Source organism: Thermobia domestica, chromosome 9 (genome assembly GCF_964235325.1).
Source record: "Thermobia domestica chromosome 9, izTheDome1.hap1.1, whole genome shotgun sequence".
NCBI classification, from domain to species: domain Eukaryota; kingdom Metazoa; phylum Arthropoda; class Insecta; order Zygentoma; family Lepismatidae; genus Thermobia; species Thermobia domestica.
This window is the reverse complement of record NC_137462.1, coordinates 33,919,006-33,945,783: the sequence shown is the minus strand read 5'-3', so window position 1 is coordinate 33,945,783 and position 26,778 is coordinate 33,919,006. Positions and strand designations below refer to the sequence as shown.

At 35.1% G+C, this 26,778-nt stretch overlaps 3 protein-coding genes across 3 annotated transcripts; all 3 read right to left on the bottom strand.

The window, feature by feature from the left end:
- Nucleotides 1-950: 950 nt before the first annotated feature.
- On the bottom strand, nt 951-22,503 carry LOC145694542 (uncharacterized). Its single transcript, XM_081770858.1, has 3 exons — nt 22,345-22,503; nt 10,999-11,136; nt 951-1,169 (listed from the first exon to the last, which is right to left on the bottom strand). The coding sequence occupies exons 1-3, from the start codon at nt 22,457-22,459 to the stop codon at nt 1,060-1,062; spliced, it is 363 nt and encodes a 120-aa protein (XP_081626984.1). The 5' UTR covers nt 22,460-22,503; the 3' UTR covers nt 951-1,059.
- LOC145694541 (uncharacterized) lies at nt 1,288-4,067 on the bottom strand. The gene is made up of 2 exons (XM_081770857.1): nt 3,530-4,067; nt 1,288-3,201 (listed from the first exon to the last, which is right to left on the bottom strand). Exons 1-2 carry the CDS (start codon nt 3,598-3,600, stop codon nt 2,862-2,864), a joined length of 411 nt encoding a protein of 136 aa, XP_081626983.1. The 5' UTR covers nt 3,601-4,067; the 3' UTR covers nt 1,288-2,861.
- Nucleotides 3,606-5,056, bottom strand: LOC145694279 (uncharacterized). The gene is made up of 3 exons (XM_081770367.1): nt 4,652-5,056; nt 4,042-4,390; nt 3,606-3,623 (listed from the first exon to the last, which is right to left on the bottom strand). Exons 1-3 carry the CDS (start codon nt 5,035-5,037, stop codon nt 3,606-3,608), a joined length of 753 nt encoding a protein of 250 aa, XP_081626493.1. The 5' UTR covers nt 5,038-5,056.
- Nucleotides 22,504-26,778: the final 4,275 nt, after the last annotated feature.

Sequence of the window (26,778 nt, the reverse complement as noted above, 5' to 3'; positions counted from 1 at the left end):
CAAAAACTAATAACTAAATAAATTTACATGCATACAGGGTTTCGTTTAATTATAATTCACATGCAAGAAAGCAGGCACATAGCCAGGATTTCGCAATAGGGAAGGGGGGTCCGTGACGAAATACTGTGGTTATCACACCAGGTGCTCATCATTCTAAACTATTTTACAGGCAACATATATTAGTTCGTTTAGCCAGGATTTCGTTATGGGGGGGGGGGGTCATGGAATACTGTGGTTACACACCAGGTGATCGATCAATTTAAACTATTTTACTGGCAACATATCGATATTAGTTTGTTAGGACATTCAGCCCCCTCCCTCCGTTTCCTCCAAACAAAGCTCCTCATAAGAAAGAGTAACCAAACGCTTGCTGTAGCTTTATATTTTTCACGTTGATTTATCTTTTTCTCGTTTCTTTTTGTTTCATCCTTCCTTAATATTTTTCATTTCTGGATCCGAAGGGGGCGGGAGGTCCGGACCCCCCGGACCCACCCCTTGGCTATGTGCCTGAAGAAAGGCTTCAGTTCATAAAGGAAACCATTTTTTACCATGACAATGAGCATAAAAATTATTTTCGTATGCAGCATTCGATTAATGTAATTGTCATCTACACGAAAAGAAAATGGTTAATTTTGATTTCGTAGTTTCAAAACTGCAATGGTTTTCTTATTTTCTCAAAACTAAGTTTGACTGAAGCCCTTTTTGCATTAACTGAATCGTTTATAGGACAAGGCTGTTTGAATCAGTGAATATATGTCCCATTACTTATATATAACTCAATGATATAGGTGACTGAGACTTAGGTCAGCACCTAAAGATATAAAACCTGAACTGGAGCTCAGAAAGAATAGCCCTTGTCAAACTGTTAGGCTATGTGATCTGTGTTCAAACCATTACTTTCCAACTGGACTGATTAACTAGACTTATCAATATCAAAAAAGAAACAACAATTTATGTAGAATTTTTTAATAGTTTAAAATATACAATCAGTGTATAATTAATGAAAGGAAAACAATCATTTCGCAAGTTCCGAAATTGCTTAGAGGCTGGTTATGTGTTTTAGAATGGGCCACCACCACAACAACAATCCAGAACATAGAAGTAGTCATCACAAAGTGGGTGAGGCGGTGGACACTGTGGATAAGGTGCACATACAACCGGAAGCACAGCTGCAAATAAATGCATAACAGTGTAATTTATTCTTTAAACAGACTAGAATGCAAGCTGTTATCAATAATTCAAGTCAATTCAACCTTTTACATTTCACAATAAGACATTCCATTCTTATTTAATTTTGTTTCTCTGTAGAATTTGCATATGCTGCAAAAGAACTAGCAACAGATGAAACTACTGTGAGATTGAAACTATATTGAATAAATAACGACAAACTATTGATTAACCGATAGTCACTTACTACGTTGGGGCATTTTTTTCTTTTTTATTTTGATTTTTGCAATTACCAATTCTAACTTTGCCCTTTGAAGGAGACAGTAGAAGAGAAATTTTTAGCGGGGACTACCACTTTCTTTTCTGTATCTGAAAAATATAGTCTTATAGCACTTTGCAGGTGTGACCAGCGCGGAAGTGACGACCCGCTCGGGAAAGTAATACTCCCGGAAATACGTTTTTTTGCGCGCTACTCTAGCCAGCTGTTTTACGCGCTATCCTAATCAGTTGTTTTAAGTTGGTCACAAAATCTATATCATTGAGTACAAGGGAAACAAAACGAGCCCTATATCATGGAGTACAAGGGCAACAAAACGAGCCCTGCGAGGCTTCTAACCCGTTCCTACTACTACTACTACTTATCTGCACAAAAGTAAGTAAATCACATTTTTGAGTATTATTTTCGTATTTTAATTTAAAAAGTGTTATAAAAATGTAAAAAAAAATGTTAAAAAAACTTTCCTCGGGTCGGGTTTGAACTCACGCCAAAAGAGATTTTCGGTGTTAGCATATAGCGCTAGCCCACTCGGCCACGAGGACCAACAACAACAATCGTCTGAATTCTGTTATTTGAATGCAACGTGGCAAGACATAGATAACGTCAACCAATCAGAACTGTGTTTTCCGTTCCTACTTCCGGGAGCATTACTCTCCTGAGCTAGTCCTCGGAAGTGGGGCTGCTCGCCTCCTTTGTTCCCCCTTTGATGTCATTTGCTTCTACTGTATTAACAACTGTAAGACGAAAAGAGCCAGGGTTGGTTCCAAAGACATTGTATTCAGTGATAACTTCTGATTTCTTCCGGAGGAGAAATATAAGAGATTTGAAAAGTACTGTGAGAATATTGATAGTCCACATTGAGCACGATCAGAGATATGGCACGGGGAGGAAAATTTCGTAGCTCCGAGGGGAAAATTCTGGATTGCATTGAAGTATTTCTTGTACGAATACAATACCAATATCACGTAAGTTAGCACATTCAATCAGCACAAACTCTTAACATTTTCCTTCCCGCCCCCCTTTTAAATATACCTATCAACCCTCATTTAGAAATAAAACAAATACGAGTAATTTGATGATGTTTGCTACAGTGAGTGGCATATTTAGGGGAGTGATGTGTCGGTTTCAAGCCCCCCCAGATAAATTTGTCATATGCAAAACTCGATGCAACGACATTGCGCAAATTTTTCTAAAGATTAGATCGTTGATAATCTAAGTAATTTATGTCTTATTAACGAGGAGCAGAAAGTGCTGAAATTGCGCAAATTTCCGCCGCGACGTTGCCAACAACAGGATTTAAGGAATTGTGTGAAATTTTGCATCGAAATGAAATGTATAAAGCTATTCCTTTATGAGATATATTTTATTGCATTCTAATATTTACAAAGCAACATACTTATTTACAGAAAATTTCATTTTACAGTTTGAATGCTTGAAATTTAAATCCTACAGCTTTTAAAAATGTCATACGTGCCTTCTCATAGTTTCTCTGCGAATTCCTGAACTCAGCATACTTCCTCATGACAAACTCGCTCCTTTTGACTTCTGCTGGTCTTTGGGCCTTTGAAATTCCTTTTAATATGGACGTTATTTTCATGGCAGTTTCCGTTTGGATCTCTAACAAAGCAGAAATCACCGTATGAATATCAGGAGCAGGGAAGTAAAATTGACTATTATAATGTCTGTGAAAAGCTTCTGGTCCATTTGTCGTCCGACGCATCGTGGATGGTATAGACGCCCACATGACAGGTGGATACCTAAAATTAATAAAATAAAAAGATCCTTAGTTCATGCACACAATTATTGACAATTTATATAAAACACTAAAACATTTATAACACTAGATTCAAGAAATATTTATAGTCTTGGTCCGTAATTTGTTTACAACTATCAAAACCTGCATTTTAATCTACGTCTTACATGAAGACAGAAGAAAATTTCACTATAATTAAGTTGCATTGAGAGAAAATACCATATCAGCACAACCATTAATGTTGTGTTCAAACTAGGACAACAGTTTTTGCAGTATTAAGAGTTATTGAAGCATGTGCTACTATAGATGAAATTCAAAAGGAAGCTACTTACTTGCAACCGTCTTCTATGTAGTTTTCTAGGACGTAATCGGAAAATTTATGCCCTGTATCATCCGGCGTCATTGATATTAGTTGAGTAAAGGCATCTGATACTTCTGTTGGATGTAAATATGGCAACCCAAAAAATGCCTTTATCCATGAACCTGTAAGAAAAGCAATAATAATAATAATAATAATAATAATAATAATAATAATAATAATAATAATAATAATAATTTGTTAGAATAAGCAAGCATTGGGAAAGTAGTGAAATTGATGGATCTTACTGTTGGCTTTATAATTTCTTCATTTCGTACATTATTAGAACAGCAGTTTATTTGCTTTTAAGAATGGTGACTGAATTAAGATTCTTCAGTCAAACAGAATAAGATTCTATTTTCAACTGTATTCTGTATTAATATATAACAAAACAAAGTCCACATGGTATTATTAAATTAATAATAAAGAATAATAGACCATAATAATATCAATAATACCTAGTTCAGATTTTGGATCCATATATGCTTGTCGCAGATCATTGTCGGCTTGAATCCTCCGCCACCATGTTTGTCCCAAATGGAATCTGCAGCCACGAATGTCACAATTTGGAAACACATTCTTGATGGCTTCGTGAGCAGCTGTTTCAAAATCAACGTAAATGATTTTCAAGTCGAATCTACTGTCTAAGTTTCTTATCATCTTCCACATGGCCACATACGTATTCTTGTCTTTCTTCGGCAAAAATGCAAAACATAGAGGTAGATAATATCCATTTTTATATGCATGTATTGTATATAACTGTGTGAAATGCTTAGGAGCATAAGTGAAAGTTCCATCTGCAAATACTTCTAACCCGCTGAACTCACACAGAAAACTGAAAAGAAAATAAGATTAGTGTCAGAAAAGAAAATAGTAAACAAGACTGTAGTGTCATATCGTTAGGTGAAATGCTATGTTACGATATATTTTGTGAGAATCAAAAAAAAAAAAAAAAAAAAAAACTATTTTACTATAATTTGGAAATAAGACGGAAAAAGGAACTTTTCTGTTCAAGCAACTACTTCCTATTCTACTTCTTGATGCTGTAAATGAAACTCATTTCAAAGTTAATGGTTATAAATGAAATTATACTTACTCGATATTTTTCTTACACGTGCAAAGAATTATATTAGCTTCATCATCAACAAAGATGAATCTTTCTCCGTCAATTGCTATATCATCCTGCTTCTGAACCATTTGCTGTATAGCCTCTACGGTGTTTCTGGGTAGACGAGGAGTCACCTTTCTTCGATTTTTATAAATAACGTCTCGGCATCTTTTAATTTCTTTATGATCAAGTGTGTCATGATGTTCCAATTTTGAAACTTCCTGCCTTATAATTTTATTTGGCTTCTCGTTCAATTGTTCAGTGGCTCGTCGCTTACAATTCTCTCTAAGAAAATGCCGTTGAACACCATCTTCATCTTCACAATGATTATGAATATCTTTCCTTTCTAAAACTTCACTTGTATTTTCATCCATTGTTATACTAGCATTACAGCTTTTCTTAGTACATCTGAAAGAAAGGAAATAATAATTAAATCGTATCACGTGTTCTAAACTTACTATTTAAAGAAAAATGTATTCACTATTTCACTGGCAAAAATGTTATATCTTCCATCACCTTTTAACAAAGTATAGGTCCAATTGACTGACATAAATACTAATGCAGGCTTACTTATTCACTTACGAAAGTATAGGACAAATTGCCTGGCATAAATATTAAAATAGGGACTAGACACATATTTTAACAAAATATAGACCCAACTGACTGACATGGATATTAATGTAACTTTCCATTACTTAACAAAGTATAGAAGCAACTGAATGGCATAAATATTAATATAGGTTACATCACTTAACAAAATATAGGTCCAACTTCCCGACATTAATACTAATAGTGTGTTACATCTTTTAACAAAGTATATATGGATCCTATTGACTAGCATAAATACTAATATAGGCTTACAGAACTTACTAAAATATAGGTCAAGCTGACTACTGAAAATACTAATGTAGGCTTTGCATAACTTAGCAAGCTATAGGCTTATATACATGCAAAAATTATGTACTACATTAACTTACCTCCAATTTGAGCCTTTTTTTCCTTGGCGAAAGAAACGATACTTAAAGCCTCCCATTAATACACAAGGTACACCTTTTTCTGTTTTCGTCAATGTAAACTCCATTCTGAAAGTTTCACTTATGTTTCTCCAGTTTATTGCTTCCTGTTTATATTACCCTCCTCACTAAAACTTGCGATTAATTCTCGATCCTGATTGGCTCGTTGTGATTCTCGTTCCTCATTGGCTTGTTCTATTATTGGTTTATTATATCCGCAATTCGTTCGGGGTTTTAACAGAACCTGAGGAGGTCTGACATACAGTTGCTGGTGACATTTGGGAGAGTGCACAACGGAGAAGAATAAGCTTTGCAGAGAAGAATTGCTGAGATGCATTGCTTTCCTGAAGAAGGTGTTCCAACCACAACCAACATAGATAACATCAGAGATGCATTAAAACAGCAAAACGTACAGTTCACGAACCTCATTCGTGTCCAAACAAAGGAGGGACCAGCACCCATCTTGAGAATGTTTTCAACATTTGCTCTGGCCATATACGTTGAACACGCTTTGCCGACAGTCGGCTAACGGAAACGCTTTGTTATCTCTCTGGGAGTGAAGCAAATACACAGTAATTAAAGAACTGAGGCCCTTTTCAGGCCCACAAACCAATTTCAGGTCCAAAACCTTTCTAATGTACACTGTCCGGTAAATATCTTCAGGATAAAACAGTTGAGAATGCTCTAAGAGCATTGCCAGAACGAACTTTAAAAGAATGGAGAGATCTAGCGGGAAGGATAGCTGTAATTGTTCCTAGATGTAAAGGTAAATCTTTTTATCCGCACCCTCTTCTCTTTCTCGCAAAAATTAACAAAATATCATCTCTTTATGACTTATAGTTCTCGAGATATGACTGCTTAAATATCTAGAAATTCGAACTTTTTTAGTCAGTATCACGGGAACGGTAAGTCATAGAGAGATGATATCAGTGTTAATCCCTAATAGAACATTAAACATTTTCGTACTGATATTAATTGATGGCCAGTTGCACAGTGGCCACCGGTTACTATTTGCTACCAAAATATTTACCACCCTTTTAGATATTGACCAACACCAATATGACCTCTCTATGACTTACGGTTCCTCAAATAATGCTCCTTAAATCTCTGGAAATCGGCCATTTTTGGCCAATATCATGGGAACGGTAATTCATAGAGAGACGATATTGGTCTTAATCAATACCTAAGAGGATGGTAAACACTTTGGTAGCAATATTAATTGGTGGCCATTGGCCAAACCAGAACTCTTTAAGTTCGTTGAAAACCGCGGCGAGACACAACATTCGACATGCTGCTTTAGAATTCTAACTGCATGTAGGAGGTACACGTAGATATAAGTTGCTGTATCACTCAAGGGGGCGAGCTTTCTTGCCAAGGGGCCCTATTTATCTCTAATACACTGACCACTCATTCTTGTAACAATTTATACGATAATACCTAGGTAATATATAACAAATGTTTCTCACAGCACCTAAGAACAACTAAGACGCAAATGCAAATCTAAGTATCATTTATAGAAAGGTGAAAGGATAGTTATTAAGATATGTGGTAGACACACCTGAAATATGTATACAAGTGCTTGTTTCTGATTGGCCAAAACTGGAAGATATAGACAAATCTTTATTTCTGATTGGTCGAACGTCTGTTCACGATATTTCAAGAGAACTTCTAGAAATATTTATATATATTGTTTATTTTATATATGTTTGTTTTCCTTACAGTATTTCAAAACTATTTGCTTTCAATAACTATATTCTTACAGTTTTAATCTTACAGTTAGATATGATACGGAAAATGAATGACTGGGACACATTCCCCAGTCACCCTCTCTAACGACGCCATTGCACACATATAATATAGATGACTGAAAATGCTATTGTTATCCATTACTTTGTATTTTTTTTTTTTTTTTTTGTTAAAACGACTTGCATTTTGGTGACTGTTTTTATTAGTCGATATACTTATGGTAATGATGGCAACGTTGCACAAGATTTTTTTCGCAATTTCCAATTTTGTTGCCTGCTCATTAAGGCTTTATCTGTGTCAACAGATAAGCGTGGGAAAATTTGCGCAATGTCGGTGCACCCGCAAAACTTCATTAAAATTTGTCGGCACCCAAAAGGAAAAATATAAGTGCTTACTCATGTGTTGTAGTTGCCCCCCCGAAACAAAATCCTAAATACTCCACTGGCTACAGTATTTGCACAAAGACAATAATCAAATAGATTACGGTATATTGCAAATATTTAGGAACAATGCACTTGATATCAGTACTTAAAAGAGTAAAAATGTTGCTTGGCATAATATTTCGCGTTTTGTCTTAGTAGCGATACAAGCAAGCATTAAGAAGGAAATTTTTAAATTTTATTTATTTATTTTTGCGTTTGTAGTGCATAATTACGTGCGCTTGCTTCAGAGTTCTTAGCAATGTGGTAAATAAATTATAGTCCAACACAGTGCAGTATGATTTCATGAGTTCATAATTTTAATTTCAACAAAATGATACTTTTTTTTCGCAGTGCACAATTTCATTACTTCGATCCATCTTTCTTATCGACTGCTATGCCACAGACCCCGTGCTTTCAAAATATTAATTTACCGTTCCGTACATAGAATCCTGTAAACAATATAAACATTCATACATTGATACATCAGTTTACATAGCTCTCGAAGACAGAGCGATTGAGCATTGTCTTGTTAAAAAAATATTAACACACACACACACACACACGAAATATTTCTCGTTAGAACAATGTAAGTAGGTCTTTTTTGAACGAAAGCTATATATGAACTATTATAACTCATAGTGTTTGCGAGGTCCAATTTGCAGTATCCGTTTGAAATATTAGGAGTGTTAGACAATCTATGTATTTTCAGAATTAAGAATATTGAACAAGAGACGGACCCAAAAAGTAATACAAATAATTATCATTATTATTATGAATCTAACGATTTAGATTAATTTAAAGAAATATCTCAAAAGATCTAATTTAATTTATCTTTAAAAGCTCACGGAGCTACTTGTTAGTTATTAATACAATATATACCAAGTGCGTCAAAAAATGTATACACACTCTGAACGGTCATAGAAAATTTATTTTCTGACCTACAGGGTTATATTTCTGAGTAAAAATAATGTTGACTTTCCTCAACAGGTGGCAGCAGAATCGTCGATCTAGTTGTTCAACCCAGTTAGTGACAAGAGATTAACAACAAGATGGCGGGCGGACGTTTGAGCTTTGAAGAATGGAAGCAATATTATTAATAGTCCAGTCAACGTACGTAAAAAAGACACTTTACCTTGAACAAATTGCAATAGAAATTAAACATGTGCCAAAATGATGCTGAATACATTCTAAGCAAAACTGAAAAAGTCCTCAAGAATATTCAGTCTGGAAGGTCGTTAAATCAAATATGGCCGCTGTTGGTGGTCATTTACGGGTACGGCAGACGTAATAACAAACGGAGTATTTATGTGACTAACAAAATTACAGGCTCAACATCCCTGATAAAAGTTGTTCACTATTATGTGTCCCTTCAAATGAGCCAGTGAACATACCTCTAATATACAGGGTGTCTCAAAAGTCCCCTCATATAGGGTAACTCTGTTATCAGAGTTACAACAAAATGTAAGGGTAAAAACCGTCTCCAACTATGATATTTTCAATCAAAAGTTTAGGATTTTTTTTTTTAAAAAAATCGTACTTGCCGTTTGATCTATACACTCTTTATACGCCCAATATTAAATGAAAATGCAACGTTGACATTTACCGGGACCCACAATATGTGAATGAAGTTATTGTCTTTTATGCTAACGTGTCAATGGCCAGCCCCTATTTCAAATATGCGTCAATTGATCATACTCTTACAAAATTTATCCACGGTTCATCACACTCAAATTTTTATAATTTTCAGAGATGATCGAGCAACCATTTTCACCATTTTTGGACCACTTCAGCTGGATTGTCCCAAAATTAAAGAAAACATTTTCACACCTAAAAAATCGAGTCTTGATTCAGGTGCATTATGATGGCCACCTACACTGTATAAACTTATAGTATATGTTCGCGGGCCGGATGAACTAATGTAACGCACCAAGGCAGGGTAAAGACATACCGAAGATACCTCGCGATCGAGGTCGAGGTTTAAGTCGCGGTCGCTACCTTGATACAGACACAAACACATAATTTCAAATGGGTAAGCGCCGAAGATGTACTCTACATCGCGACCTAGAGGTCGACCCCAGGGGTGAATTAGTGGTCGCGATGATGATAAAAAAACGAGTTTGTTTTTACATCGCTGTAGCTCGTGTTCTCATTGGTTCTCCCTGAAGCGTTGCACGGAATAAAGTCTTCATTTGTTTAGAATTTCGTCTGCATAGGATTGTGTGTGTCTATGGTCGAGAGGTTTTTGCTGCACTATTAAATTTGATTATGTAAGACATATTAATAGAACTAGTGATGAATGTCCAGCAATATGGGATAAGAAACACAAACAACATCATAATAGATACATTTTAAATAGAGAATGGAAGAAAATAGGAACTGAAATGGGAATGTCATATGAGTTATTCGTCTTTATTTGAGAATTATACTGTAGCTTATTATTATATAAGGCAGTGGCAGTTACAGAGAGGGGGCTTTCGGGCTCAAAAACTCCACGCTTGCTCCCAATTCCGAAATCAATAAACAAAAGTGTTTTTACTGAATTCGTTACTGATATAAGGTAAAGAAATACCTGTAAAGACAGGCACGTATCCATAGGGAGGAAACGTCGAATAATGGAATTGAAGTGACGAAACTTCATTTCCTGAAGTTAATACCCCCTCCACCTTTTTTTTAGTGGGAAATGATTTATTGATGAGACTCAAATATTTTTGCGAAACAAGAGATGATACTTTAGCATTTCTCATATTTCGTCTCGCGTTCATCCTTATTTATAAACTGTTTGGTCCTTTCAATTTCAAAATGTGGTTTCGCAGTGATTTTTTTTATGCAATAATTTCACACTCGTCACAGTAATGTTTCTCCTCAAACTGAGTACTTACAGCGAGGGTGTGACCTTTTTGCTATGTGCGCCCTTCATTACTCTAAACCTAGATATCGAGGTAGCGACTGCAACTTAAACCTCGACCTCGATAGCGAGGTATCTTCGGTATGTCTTTACCCTGTCTTCAAATGAAGTTAAAGAATGCTTCCCAGAAGTGAGCAAGTTTACTCACAAGCAATCACAAAACATAGTCAAAGTGTTTAAGTTTACAATTAGAAGATAATATTTTAATGACTTTCTAATGCTAAAATTCTAATTATTAACTTAACTTACTTGTTGGTCTGTCACAGCCGCAGCAATAGCCCATAACTATGGCTGGATCCAGAGCGCAATTTACAGGACAATCTAATGGAATACCGCAATTATTGCCATACTGATTGCCAAATAAACCACTAAGTAGACTGCCTAGTACTAAAACACAAAGAAAAGTTAGGAAACATTATTATAAACTGATAAAGTTGTCACATATTATTCCACACAATGATGGTGATCACTTTTTGCCTCTAAAATTAAAGATACCTTGTGTATGTGTATAGTAGTCTTGTTAATTAGAGTTGAATGGAATCAAAACTACCTCGGATTATAGGAAATTCAATATAGTATTACAATGTAGTACAGAGGGATGAAAAGTCCCTCTGCCATCAGGTTTGAGTATAACAGAGAACAATATTCTTAAATGTGGCCATGCATTGTCGAACGCAGTATATTATAACTGCTCCTTTGCGACGAGATTTAGTTGGAGACATCACAATTGACCTAGAGGCGGCAGCACTTTTCCTCACGCGTCTTCTTACGTCCAATGTGGCTTGTATTTGATACAACCTGGAACAAACTTACGTTGTTAGGTTCTTGCTAAAGCAATCTCTACACGCAGTGATTATACATGTCACTGTTTACCCTCGTGACTGTCGTGCATAAAACCATGCCACTAACAATTTCTCGACTGTGTAACAGCAATCACTTACATCAGACATGGTTTCACAACTGAAATACTCCAAACGAACTTGAACACAGGGATACCAGACAATGCTTCAAGTCAGGGATATCAATACCACAACTAAAATTACCAACACCGTTCTCTGTGATACAGAAACCTAGGGCAAGGGGACTTCTCGGACACCTTGTATACATAAGCTATAATAAATTTATCTTTAAAGCAACCAATCATTACAATTTATACATAGATTATACGAGGTACATGTTAAAAAAGTTTATTGGTTATTGAGAAGAAGAAAACTTTTATTGTTGTTTCTATACAAGTACAGTTGAAAAGATCTTTTGTAAACCTGACCAGCAGACAGTTTCTCGTTTCTAGTAGATTGTAAGTGTCGTTGCCAACTCATATCTTAAAACATTCATACAACTTTGTTTATCATCGTATTGTCTCTGAGCAGTACGGCTTTATAAAGGGTAAATTAACTGAAATAAATTTAAATATTTTTCTTAGTTTTGTTACTCCTGTGGTTTCTAGTAAAAGGCAAGTAGACACTGTCTACTTTGATTTCTCTAAGGTTTTTGATACGATTTCTCATTAAGTTCTTCTAGAAAAACTTTTTTTAAAGATATCCATAATTCTTTAATACTTTGGTTTGCCTCTTATCTCTTTAATGATAAATTTGTGGGTCGGTATATGGGTTGTAAATCACCTATGTATAGCATTTCTTCTGGTGTCCCACAAGGATCTAATTTGGGTCCTTTGTTATTTATTATGTGTGTAAATGACATCGGTAATATTATTTTAATAGCATTTTCCTTTTATATTCTGATGATCTTAAGATTTTTTGTAGTATTCAAAACCATCAGGATCATTTAATACTACAGAAAGATATCAATTCAATCTATGAATGGTCTAAAAATAACTTATTACCTGTGAATATGAATAAAACTAAAATAGTGTTATATTCGAGGAAAACCAATATATCTCTTTATCAGTATGAAATTGATTATAAAATGAATTGGTTTCAATTACTGAAAATCTTGATATTGTTATGGATGATAAATTATTGTTTAATAACCATGTTGACAATATTTTGTCAATCACAGGCACTTACGTTAGGTCTCATTAAACGAGTTGCAAGAGTCTTTAAGATATTTCAAACTGTAAAGTTCTATATTCTGCTTATGCTAGATCCCTCTTAGAGTATGCTGCTTTCACATAGAATAGGAATTTGATCTAGGTCTGTAACCAAATGGTTTAGCTCATCGAATATTAATGAAGAAAATTTTAACTTTTTAAGTGAACCTTGTATAAAAGCACTCTTAAGAATTTTTCTCTCAGCAAACAGACGAATATGCATATGTGTGTGTGCGTCCCGTCTGCGACGGAAGTCTTAGTGGATCCTCTCGTCTCTCCAAATAAGGTGCTAAAATTCAGCACAGGGAGCAAACTTCGTCTCCAAAAATTCCTGCCTATAGGTTGTCAAAGTTATTTTTAGCTCCGCCATTAACAGTTTGCATTGCAAGCCTCTCTGTTGGGTAGAAACGCAGAGAGGCGGGGAGAAAAGCCAAGTCAGTTTGACAATTGTTTCTGGTGCGATAAAAGCTTGTAACCTCGCAGTATGTAAAAAATTATGTGAATTTACAAAAGCACAATCAAAACAAAATAAAATGATATTTAGATACGCTAGCATAATTTAGTGTAACGCAAAATATCGTTAGTGCAACATATTATTCAAAATAACAGAAAATGTAAAGCAACGCAGTCCAAAGCCTTCGGACAATTCGCAAAAGTTAAATCCAAAGGAGTCAAAAAGGAAGATAAGATGGAGAGTAAGGGAATTCATCCCCCAAACCTTAAGGACATCCCTCTGGGACCGCCAAAGATTATCTTTCCTCAGCATCAAAATGAGTGAGAATTGAAAGTGCAAAGTAATAAAAAACACACGATGTAATGAAGTTCAACCGGTAACCCGCGATTTCCGCGTCTTCCGAACTTAGAGTGAAGATATTTGGGCCAAGTGTCAAATTGCATTATCATACCCATTATTTAAATTAAAGTGCCAAAGTGTAATTTATCTTTATTAGTGAAGTTTCAGTGTTATTGATTAAAATCAAGAAAATATAATTACACGTATTCTTTCATCATAATTTATCAAAAATATCATTATGATTTAAATTCGTATGTTAGAGTTTAAGATAATTTATTTTTCTTTCCAGCATAAATAATTAATGCCCATGCAACGTAATAATTTTTGCATTATTAAATTGTATTGGCATTGGAGATACAATTGAAATCAGTCTTTATGTCAGTTTCCCAGAATGTTCTGACCCTGACCCTGAACCGTGTTGTCCAGTGGTTATATGGTCGGCTTTGGTAGAAAGTCCGAACTGCTATTGAAGTCTAAAGGAGACGTCCAAAACATAGAGGATCGAATCCCAAACTATCATGAATGCCTAAGCCCTCCTAGGGAACTGCAGGACACGAACCCAAGACACTCATAGATCTCCCAAAGTATTGAAGCTATTCAAATTTCGTTCTTGGCTTGGCTTCGATTTAAATTTAAATTTAATACTTTAACCAATGATACTATTCTTCTGAAACTCAGTTTAATTTCCCTCGCTGAAAGAAGAAATATAAAAGAGATCAAATTTATTCACAGTTTAATTCATAGTCAGATTGATCTAATTGATCTAATTGATTTATTGTACACTAGAACTTCATCATATAACCCTAGAAATTATCGATTTTTATAATATATCTTTAATTTGGTTGGGACTTCAATATACAAAAGTATTCAAACTGTAAGTTTTCGAGAATTAGTCCTAGAAGCGACAATCCTATTAGCGACAGGAACTGTTATCTGTCTTATGAGCGACCGATTCAATTACATTGAGATGATGGAAGATATGATTTCCTCTCGCAAAAACATGTTTGCCTCTGGCGTTATTAGCGTCTGAACATCCTTGCTATGAAAAATGTACGTGCCAGTGTTAGTGTTCATCAAATATATTTTCCTTCTACTGTAAGTGCAAATAAAACTCGTCTTGTTACATTTGACATAAAACATATCAAATAACTTAACGAGACAAGGATATTTCCATAAAAGAAAGTATATTCCTATGTAATTAATTATTGAAAATGCAATTGTAATATCCGCTTTCTTCAAAAGCTCTGCATTCTGTACTTAATTAAATTCAAATCTACTTACTCACTAAGCAAAGCAATATCGTATTTTATTTTGGAAAACCTTCTGCAACTTTTGAACACGTGAACGCCATGACGAATACGTTGTCAGTCCCATGCCTGGATAAAGTGTGAGGAGCAGTAAGGAAAAATATACATCATATTCTTTAAGAGGCCTCATCACTGCGAAATTAAAATACCGCTAATTTTGCATTAATTATGTGATATCTTCAAACAGATAAAAGATAATCGAAAAGTGGAACAAGACCTCCCTAGACAATATTATTTTGCGTGAGATACCGTTATCATGACTCATTTATCTGTTTTCGATTTCCAGCCATATTGAAAATGGGCATTTATTTTCGCGTTTCTAAATAACTCCAAACGGAAAGCTACTAGGTGACTCGTGATAACAGTACCTCATGCAAAATAACATCGTCTAGGGAGGTCTTGATCCACTTTTCGATCATCGTTTATCTATTTGAAGATATCATATAATTAATGTAAAATTAGCGGTATTTTAATTTCGCAGTGATAGGGACTCTTAATAGTTTGTTATTAATATTTGCATCCAATGCTTATTAAAGAAACTCTTTATATTAAAGAACTATTAAAGAACTAAAGATTGAATGTAAGGGTAAGGTTATATCTGATAATTATGATTAAGTAAGAAGAATTTAAAAAATGGAAGGAAGACTAATGAACTGTATGTTTATATCTTATTAATTGTTAAGGGTGTTTGTTAACAAATTAAGTCCAGATATTGTTTATTGTAAAGATATGTAGGGGTCTAAAGTAAGGGAGAGGATTGAGGCTTTTCCTATAGGCATCTCAATGATTAATTATTTAATTGTTAATTGCTAAGGATGTATGTTTCTTGTAATTGTGAAACGGCCGGAAGAAATGAGACTTCTAGAAACGTAAATTTTTTATAGTACATTTTGTTAAGTTATAAATCATACTAGCGTGAACAAGTTAAAGAAGAGGGAACCTTATCTTCTTCCATTATCTTAGTATGAACGAATCCGTGACTCATAGACCAGTTAACAGATCGAATCGGTCGCTCATAGGACAGTTAACAGGAACAGTTAACAGTTCCTGTCGCACATAAGACTGTCGCAAGTAGGACGACACCAGTTTTCAATACTTAATATTTTTAATAAACAATTTTCTGAAAATTGAAAATTAATATTCAAAAGTATTAGTAATGAATAAGTCTTTTTTTAGGGCAATTCTATCTTTTCATAGTATATTGTGTTTTCATTACCGGAAGATATGTGTTGTTGTTATTTTATTGTTATTCTATAATTGTTATCTTAATTGTGTGTGTTTTTAAAAGTAAATCACTGAAGGTACAATGAATGATACGCTTGAGGCACGGAGCGTCACGGAGCAACAAGCTTGGGGGAAATCAGCGAAAGAGATTAAGGAAGTGTATAGGAATGAAACCACATCGTATGAGATTGTATCTAAGTGGAAACGGCAATTCCGAACTGGATTCATTGCTACTAAGAACGCCTCTGGATTTGGAAGAGCATCTTTCACTGATGATGCCACCTTGACGGAGAAAGTTGAAAGACAAGAGGGTAACCATTGAAAATGTTACTCTCCAATAGGTATGAGATTTGCTTGAAATATCATTCACAACCAGTTGAATCTTTAGAAAGTGTTAGCACGGTGGGTGCCACGACTGATCACAGCTTTCCGGAGGAGAAATCGCAAGGACACTGCAAGAGAAACATTTCATCTCTGTGAGGTGGATGAAGAGGACTTTTTCGGAAGACTAGTGACAAAGGATGAAAGTTGGATCTATATGACCCAGAAACAAAGGGAATGGGCAAACAATAGAAACACCTCTCCTCCACGCCCTAAAAAGGCGCGAGTGCAGAAGTCTCCTGCCAAGGTGATACTTCCCGTTTCTGAAATTGTGAAGGGGTCATCAGGACGGATTACCTATCATAGAGACAAACTATTAGTAGTACTTATTATTCTTATCCCCTGACTAAGTTACTAGAGGAATTGAAGAAGAAACGTCTTGGATTGGTCACAAAAGGGGTGCTGCTATTGCCAAACAATGCACTAGTTCATTCCAGCCATGCATCTATGATGAAAGCAGTTTAATTAGGATATGAAATATTGCCCCACCTCCATACTCACCAAACCTAGCACCAAGTAACTTCTTTCTCTACCCAGAAATGAAAGGTCCACTCAGACCACGCTATTTTGACAGCAGGTGTGACTTCACTTCTGAGGTTGGACTGCAGTTTTCAAGTCAAACTGCAGACTTACAAAACGGGCTTACGGAAAGTGAAGAACCGCATGGTGACTACGTAGAGAAGAAATCATGGTGTCAAGAGTTCTTTAGATTAGATTTGTTCTAGGTGATTGCACGAACTTTTTGATATTCACTCGTATTTTTCGTGATTGATCTACTCCTCTATCTTTTTTTCTTAATTTGAACTGATTAATTGAAAGCTTTTGATTGTATGTTATTTTTCTCAATAACAATTAATGAATAAAAAATTATAAACAATTGTTGTAAAGTTAAATCTGTATGTCAAAACATTACATTTCTTCATTTTTGATGGACAATTTTATGCAAGTACAGTATACCGTATAGTTAAAATTTACATAACATTCGGGTTTTATAAATTATTACTTTATGGTCCTTCTCGCATGTTTTAAGTTTTGTACAATATATTTTTTGACCTGTTTACTCATGTATAATTTTTTTTATGTGACTTTAAGATTTTGGCTATAGTGTTACTTTCATCAATAAATCAATAAACCAATTTTTTTAATTATTATTGTTATTATTAATTCGGGTTTAGGAAATGGGATTCTGAATTATCTCAATCTCACTCTAATGTTGAAGTTTGTACGATAGACTCCAGCTATGGGCAAACTACCACCCATGGACGAGATAGTTCTCCCGAAAGGTTCTATCTAGCCATGACATGACTCCTAATCCAAAATTCAAATCAGGTTATGAGACATTTTAGAAATGCACTCACAATTTCATTTGGACTAAACTTTAATCTAGGGACACACGTGACAAGATTTATGGCTGTCTCGATTCGAAAATGTGCTGTAAAAGTGATGTCTCGACTCGAAAAATATGTATTTTTCTATTGGAAGAGCCGTGTTTCGACTCGAATTTTGTCAGGAAAATCCTGTCTCGACTCGTCTCGTGCGCATCCCTACTTTAATCTTTATACACCGGGCAGGAATTTTAACGAAATCGTAGACTCTCACGTTGGGGTCCCAGTTGACCCCCTAATTATCACAGGATATCACGCCCTATTCGTAGAAGAAGAAACAAAAATTGTTTAAAAATATGAAAAAAGTAGAATTTTCCTAGCAACCCTTACAGTTACTCTACGCTGACAAAATGAACCTAATGTGTAGGCAATACACTTGTTACAATAATATATATATATATATATATATATATATATATATATATATATATATATATATATATATATATATATATATATATATATATATATATATATATATATATATATAATATAGCCATTGCTTTAATACAAAACGAGATAAAAACTCAGAACAAAATTGCTATAAAAACGCCCTGTATATCATTTTCGAAGGGCTGTTGCTGACCTTCACGTTGTCGGCCCTGGTGACTTCCTTCCATCGTAGTACCATGTTATATGCACACCATTTTTTTTTTTCATTATTTTTCGTAGAAAATACAGCAACAAGAATTATGCTTCTCTACTGTAATGGTCTCTCCTTTTCCTCTTCGTATCAAAATCTGAGACTTAATCTCAAGAGACGTTTAATATATGTTTGCTAATTGTCTAGGATAATTAGCTAAACAAAATTAACTTAATCACAATACCCAAGGTTCAGGGAATTTAATATAAATTAGGCTTTTCCAATTAGACCAAATTTTATTCAGGAAACAAAAAAAAAATCTCTAGTTGAATTAAAGGTTCCTTAATTAATAAGATTGAGTTCTCTAATTGTTCAGTTGCCTGTAAAAAAAATAGATTCACCTCTTAGAACTAGAGATCATCCCCTACTTAATGCCTTAAATTCTGCTTGTTTCAGTCCAGAAGCATTCCATCCAAGAATAACTAAAATTTTCTTTAAAAGAGGTTCTGAACATGCGTTCTCGTACAAGACATCATAAACTTCGCAATCTCTAAAGACAGACCCAACATTCAGAGCACTGTCAGGCCTAAAATCCCTAAATTAGGTATTGCCCTTAATCGGACAAACCCTCAGGAAAATAAACTAGCTATTAATCATTAATCAGGAAAAAAGGGAAAATAGGGAAATTTCCTTCACCTAGGAATATAGCACCTTCATTCAAGGCTCGATAATAGGAAACAATCTCAAACCCCACAGCCTGTCAACCCATTACGTGAGGAATCAGCTGTGTAAAATTTTCTAATCCAGCTAGTCAAACACAACTAACTGTTAAAAAAAAAAAAACTTATTCAGCTCCAGTTGCCATAGCAACGGCCTTCCCCAAAATTCAATCAAAACTCATGTAACAGCCCGAAACGGACGTTGCCTCCAAAGAATCTAATAATTCCTACTAAATTTCATGTCCCACAAATTTCCTAGCCAGGGATCGAACACATATCCTTAATCTAAACCCCAAGGACATGCAACCAGAATCCAAATATCCCGATTCGTATTCCTTTAATACAATTCTAAAATTGTGGTCCTACGCCACAGCCATCTTCTGGGCTGTAACCTCGCTACTGACTTTAAAAAATGTTGCGAAAAAAAAAAACCGAGACCTCAGGAGCACGAAGACTACTTCTGAAAGAAAATTCCGTTTCAACTGCTTGAAAGAATGAAAGAATCTGCCATCCCTCTGCTATTACCCTTCTCTCCTATGTGTGATTTTACAACCCCCCCCCTATCCGCAACAACGGAAGAGCTGCCGTTCTGCTTAGCGCTGTTTCAAACTAAACTAGCTAGCTACCAAAAGGAAAACTTCAGCCTAGTTGGAATTAATTTTATCTAAAGCTGTAAACGATAATTTTCAGATTAACATATATATATATATATATATATATATATATATATATATATATATATATATATATATATATATATATATATATATATATATATATATACATTCAACAATATACAAAATGATCAAACAGAAAATATATATGTATATTTATATAAATGATTAATAAGTATTTACCATATTTTACCATGTTTTTACCAGCGCTGGTGCTAACTACTAATTATATATGTATTAATAAAACCAAAGAAAATAATATGAATATTAAAATACTTTATAATATATGTATTTAATAGATATATACAAAAAGTAGCAATGAGCCTGAAAGTGCTCATTGCACGACCAATTCAGTGAAAAGATATTTTGCCTTATATGGAATCGTCCAGAAAATAAACGTAAATTACGTAAAAAAAAAAACTGAGACTCAAAAAATTGGCCATCTTTGCCCCTCCCCTATTCCCTCCATATAAGCAACAAGTACTTTTGCAGGATATTTTCGTATAGTGGACTATTTCATTGATTCACATAAAAATTTTACGACTGTACCCCCAGGGGGAATGGCGCCCTCAAAAAACCTGATACAAAAAAGCATGAACTTTACCCTCCCCCTTTCCGACGTGGTACCCCCACATTCATAAAATGCATGTCGATGGCAAGCTCCATCTTTCAGAAACACATTGATATCAAAATCATCTTCCTAACTTAGTTAGGGACTAAGCTATTGAAGTTTAAAGCCTTGACGCAACAGTTGTAGTGATGGGTAAATTCCCGGGAAGATATTTTCCGGAAATATTCCCTGGGAAAATTCCCGGGAAGATTCCCAAAATGGGAATATTCCGGGAATTTATGTACAAACACAAAGAAAATTGAATTATATTACTATATTATGATTTCAAAGGTAAATTCGTTTCTTATCACCGTATATTATTATTGCTGTTATGTCCAAAGGATTCTTCAAAATGTATATTCGGAACGGCACTATGTTATTTTATTAATATTTTATTATATTTAGAGAATACGCATAAATGCATGTTTACTTACAATATGTTCTATGCAAGTAAATATGTGGAAAAAATGGTATAGTAAGTCCACATACTTTTACACCGCTAAACAGTTTAAATGTATATGTAAGTGGATTTTCTAAACTTGACTCTACTATTGATATTATAAACATATAAAATTTTTATATGTTATAAACAAATTAGGTTGGGTAACTGTCAGAAGATATATGTCTCACCATGTCTCAGAAGACACATTTGCGCATACATATTTATGTTCACAATATTTGCAAGATACTGATCTAATTTTATAACTTATCACGTAACATTGAAACACACGACCTTCCTTCCAATCTATTTCTCGAAATTTCATGCGTTAATTCACATGTAAGAGAAGTCCGAGCACCTTTTCAGAAATTTGAATCAGAGCCAGGAGACAGACTGACGTCTATTACTAACGGTGGTTTGGGGTGTATTGATAGTACTTCATATCTACTTCTACATAATTTCTACATTACTTTAAAAACTGGTTCCTTTTCATCATTTTTAAATTAGTACTTTGCTACTTTTAGTGCAAATGGAAATGGAACTTAAAATATCATTTTATTAGTTATTTAAAGTACTGTCAAAGAATTTTATTTTTTAAATCTCCAAATTATTTAAAACCTAGAAGTAAATAATAATAAATGGAAATGGTTCTTTTAATTTGGAAGATAAAGTAAAAAAAAAAATGGAAATAAATTCCTTGTCGGGATGCCAGGGAAAAACCCAGGAATATTCCCATTTTTTATTTTCCTTCCCACCGGGAATTCGTCGCGAATTCTGTCGAAGAATTTGAAGCTTAAAATATATAAAACGATAATCATGCCTGTTGTTCTATATGGTTGTGAAACATGGTCGCTTACTCTGAGGGAAGAACATAGACTGAAAGTATTTGAGAACAGGATCCTGAGAAGAATATTCGGACCCAAGAGGAACGAGAATGGGGAATGGCGGAAACTTCATAACGAGGAACTACATAGTTTATACGGTTTACCCAACATTGTTAGGGTCGTTAAGTCTAGGAGGCTTAGGTGGGCAGGTCATGTAGCTAGAATGGAAGAAAGTAGAAACGCTTTCAAAGTCTTGACTGGTAGACCCATAAGAAAACGACCATTAGGAAGACCTAGGCGCAGATGGGAGGACAATATTAAGATGGATCTCGCAGAGATAGGAATGCAAAGTAGAAACTGGATGCAATTAGCTAAGGATAGAAGTCAGTGGAGAGCTTTTGTGAACGCGGCACTGAACCTCCGGGTTCCATAGGCCATAGAGTTAGTTAGTTAGTTCCCACCGGGAATATTCCCACTGCCCATCACTAAGTAGTTGCGTTCTTCGGTGTTTAAAGGATAATGCACCAACTTTGCAGAGCTATGCGGTTGCATTATCAAAGAGCAGTTAAGATACTGTGCTATATGCTAAGAGATTACTATACTTACAGCGAGACTTTCTTGCTCGAGAGGATGTTACTCTTTTATCATTGGTCTCCTCCGAAGCAGCTGCTACACAGACCAAGACCAGAAGCAAAACGAGAGATTTTTTCTTCCAAAACATTTTTGTTGGTTTGTTTCCACTTGACAGGTGCTTTTCTTATTTTTATATATATATATATATCCAGTAAAGTATTGTTTGCCTCCAATTAAGATAAACATAAATTGTATTCAGTTGTGTTATCATCAAACAAATTCCAAAGACAATATTCCAGTTGCTAGTAGGTGCCAACGTTTATTCCTGTTTGTGTTTTGATATTCGAGCCAATTACGACAAATTATGACGTTTCTCTAATGAGCTGATGAGATATCCAAAACTGATAATTGGTTACGATATGTATAATCTAGCATCCTGGAACATTTTAAAAGAATAACCAAACAAGATAAAATAAGACGAGCTTTGTATTCTTTTTTGAAATGCATTCAAACGAATCTTTATATCTATAATGAAAAAGAACTAAGAAATGAACTTTTAATGATAACATAAACAACCATTAAAGTAACTCAGATAAAGAAAGCAGAAAAAATATCTAAAATATTAGTAGACTATAATGTTAAACCTGTTTAAGTTATCATATAGAATATTTATACACTTTAAACCCAAAATTCACTTAAAATGTATTGGTACACGTGTCTTGCCGTGCCCATCTCATATTAGATAATATTCAGTAGTAATATAGATATAACACGCATTTTTTGCATGCGAAGCGGAGAGAATGGCGCCTAAGGATCAGCAAATGATAGAGTAAATGGCCTCCAGTGCAATTTAGGTCTGTCCAACTGAAAGTAAATAGCGTTTAGCATTCCTAAGGTGTAGCATTCCGGGGTGTAACTAAACGTCGTTTACAACGCTTGGGAGGTGATTCCTCTCACGAAAATAAGCAAAAAGTTTATGTGACATTTTCTTAAATTCGGCGTCATTTCCGAGTTACAAGTTGTCGCAAATTACGGCAAAACGACGTGTGATGCCTCATTGCGGGCAAAGGAAAGGTGCAACAGCAAGCGGGTCTACACAGTTTAGAGAAAGTAATGCCTGAATAACATAATGGTGTCAGAAGCAAGGCGCGACACAAAGAGTTCCTTTTCTGCATCCATTTTCCGAATGTCAGTCTGTCACATAAGAAAGTCCCCTTTGAGAAATTCCGTCACACACACACACACACACACACACACACACACACACACACACACACACACACACACACACACACACACACACACACACACACACACACACGTATATATATACAGTAAAACCTCTCTAAAGCGGACACTCTTTAGTACGGACACGGACAATCTTTTCTGTCTTTTATAGGTATTATTTACCTCCGTACTACGGACACTTTCTCTAGAAAGAATTTGAAAAGTACTGTAAAAATATATCTTTAGTAATTCATACACGTGTCACCAAGGAAATATTGTGACAATATTTTGCCTCCTCAACTGTCTGCTCAGTAACCCACACGAAGCTTCTCTGTTTAACAACACTCTCATGTTTTTTGCTTGCATTCCACTCCCACCCAAACTGTTTTCGACACAAAAGTGATTGGCAGTTGCCCGAATTTTAGGATGACACATTATTCTACTGTCCCGCTGGAATCTCTAACCAAGCAGAAGAAATGTTCGTTATTTTTTGCCTGCGGGTACGCATATTGTCTCAAAAAAGACACTAATGGAGTGCAATTAACCCACAAATTAAAGCGACATACTGAAAACCTAGTAAGTAGTGATAAATGTAAAGAGCAGAGAACTATAACATCTTATTTGCATGTTGTGCCTCGATGGCGCAAGATAATGCAGATACAATAACATTTTGGTAATATTCGTGAATACATACAAAAATATTTTTTTCTAATTGCACATTACCTTATATACTAATTTACGCAAGAAAATATTGAAACCTCTTTAAGGCGGACACCTCTCTATAGCGGACAATTTTTGATTCCCCACGGCTGTGCGCTTTAGAGAGGTTTCACTGTATATATATATATATATATATATATATATATATATATATATATATATATATATATATATATATATATATATATATTCGATTTCGATTTCGAGGAGTATTCGATACACGAGGGTGGATCAAAAAAGGGAATGAAGCTGAGAAAAAATATATATTAACAAGAGAGGGAAAATACAAACGGGAAAAAAGTGGCATATGTGCCGAATATATTTCCACATAATTACCAAATAAATTCAGCCATTTATCAGAACGGATGACCACTTCCCTAACTCGGCTTGGTGGAAATCACATCCCTGCCTATTCGGGCAGTTCTCAGCAGCTGCTTTCATATTCCAGTCTGAAGCGAACTTTGTTTCAGAGAGATGCTCCTTCAATGCCGGAAAAGGAAAAAAAATGAAATGAAATCTTTGAGCTTTACGTCCCACGGTTATGCCGGTTAGGCTAAAGGAGACGGGGATGATGAGTAATGAATGAAATGGTGGAATGAAGAAAGTTTGAGGAAACGGGAGAACCCCGAGAAAACCCGCGCACACGGTGTTTGTCCACCACAAAGTTAACTTGGCAGGGGCTATGGACCCCAAGCACCAGAGGTGAACGCTCTACCACTGAGCCACCGCGGCCCCACCCGGAAAAAGGAAATAGTCACTGGGAGCAAAATCTGAATAAAGGGTTAATGGAAAAGGTAGGACCTATTCTTGGTAAACTAAATCGATTAAAAAGAAAAAAACAAACATCGAAAACCCGTATCAGTTTTGCTCTATGGGGATCAGTATTGAAACCAGAAGTAGTAGTAACTTTCAACCATTTCCTCTTTTGATAGAGTGTTGCGGGTTGTGATGGTAAATATCTTCCTGAGATCCTGAATCAATTGTCACTATCTATTACCATTATTGTTTTATGGTGATAAATGTCAAAACCGGAATTCGTTAGTTCGAACCACTTCCGGTTTGAATAAAGAGTTAACGAAGATGATGGAACCTATTCTTTGGACAATTAATCGCTTGCAAGAAACCACATCTCGATATCTTTTTGCTCTTTGGCAATCAGCATTGAAATCAGAAGTAATAGTAAATTTGAACCACTTCCGGTTTTTTGATAGTGTTGCAGATAGTTATGGTGTGTTACCTTCAGACGCTGAATCTTTTGCGAAAAAAAACACTTTTCGCTATCTACTACAGTTCGCATTCTATAGTGAAATACGTTGAAATCAGAATTGTGTAATTTAAACCACTGTTGGTTTGAATACAGGGTTAACGGAGGAGAAGGAATATATTCTTAGAACGCTGAATCGATTGCAAGGAACAGCTTCTAGATCAGTACCGCATTTTTCATTACGCCGACTAGGCCAGTACCTAGAGCGCAAAATTTTTGAAGGGCGCAAAATTAAAAAATTGAGTAATATTTTTTTAAGATTATTTCGTGTGAAAAAGTAAAAAAAATCAAGAGCAAATAGAAAACTTTTACATTAGATAGAACTGCTGTGCACTTCGAATCTATGCGAATCTCAGTGGTAGAGCGTTCACATGAGGTCCTGGGTTCAAACCCTGCTCCCGCCAAGTGAACTTTGTGGTGGACAAACATCGTGTGCGTTGGTTTTCTCGGGGTTCTCCCACTTCCTTCATTCCACCATTTCATTCATTTCTCATAATCACCGTCTCCTTTAGCCTAACCGGCATAGCGTGGGACGTAAAACTCAAATATTTCATTTCTTTTCTTTTCTTTCTTTCTTTCTTTTTTTCTTTTCTTTTCTTTTCTTTTCTTTTTTTTTTGAAAACGAAGAGGTTAGCTGAAAACTGTGGAGTATGTAAGTTCTCAGTTACGGCAAGTGAGCTACCAATAATGGCAGAATACTTACGATGATTATATGCATTGGTCGAATTGGAGGTAGTAAATTAAGATGCAAAAAATCATACCAGACGTAAAGATTTAAAATAAGCTCTACCACACAAAGTTTTGTTCAAATGTACACTCGTTCATTTATTCCTCTCACTCTGTATCTCTTTTCCTTCTTCTACTGAACGCTCCTTTAAGTACACTTATTAAAATGTATTTACATTATAATTTTGCTATATTTGAAAACGTAATCTTAGATACCTCAGCAATGTTATCTAGCTGATATAAACATTTTTGCAGATTGTGCGAAGCAATGATAAATTTAAAGAAAGAGCATGTTAATTTTGATAAAACAGGACAACGAAGTGCGAAAACTTGTTTAATTACAGGGAGCCCACGGTTTGCGAAATATTCGGTTTACGAACAAGTTTTTCCCCCCAACAATTTCCCCCTTAGCTTACGAATGATGTATCGCGATACGAACGCACACATACATAAAATTCCACGCGCCTAGTAGTGCTTTTGTGCATCTGACATTATCTGTCAAAGTTCTATATTCAAAAACTCCTTTTTTC

Bases quoted from the DNA above. Each gene is read 5' to 3' on its own strand.
- LOC145694279 (XM_081770367.1), bottom strand. From the start codon at position 5,037: ATGGATGAAAATACAAGTGAAGTTTTAGAAAGGAAAGATATTCATAAT. The intron at 4,391-4,651 runs GTAAGTATAATT...TTTTCTTTTCAG, and splicing joins ACGTGTAAGAAAAATATCGA to TTTTCTGTGTGAGTTCAGCG.
- LOC145694541 (XM_081770857.1), bottom strand. From the start codon at position 3,600: ATGACGCCGGATGATACAGGGCATAAATTTTCCGATTACGTCCTAGAA. The intron at 3,202-3,529 runs GTAAGTAGCTTC...TATTAATTTTAG, and splicing joins TACATAGAAGACGGTTGCAA to GTATCCACCTGTCATGTGGG.
- LOC145694542 (XM_081770858.1), bottom strand. From the start codon at position 22,459: ATGTTTTGGAAGAAAAAATCTCTCGTTTTGCTTCTGGTCTTGGTCTGT. The intron at 11,137-22,344 runs GTAAGTATAGTA...TTTGTGTTTTAG, and splicing joins TCGAGCAAGAAAGTCTCGCT to TACTAGGCAGTCTACTTAGT. The intron at 1,170-10,998 runs GTAAGTTAAGTT...ATTTATTTGCAG, and splicing joins CGGCTGTGACAGACCAACAA to CTGTGCTTCCGGTTGTATGT.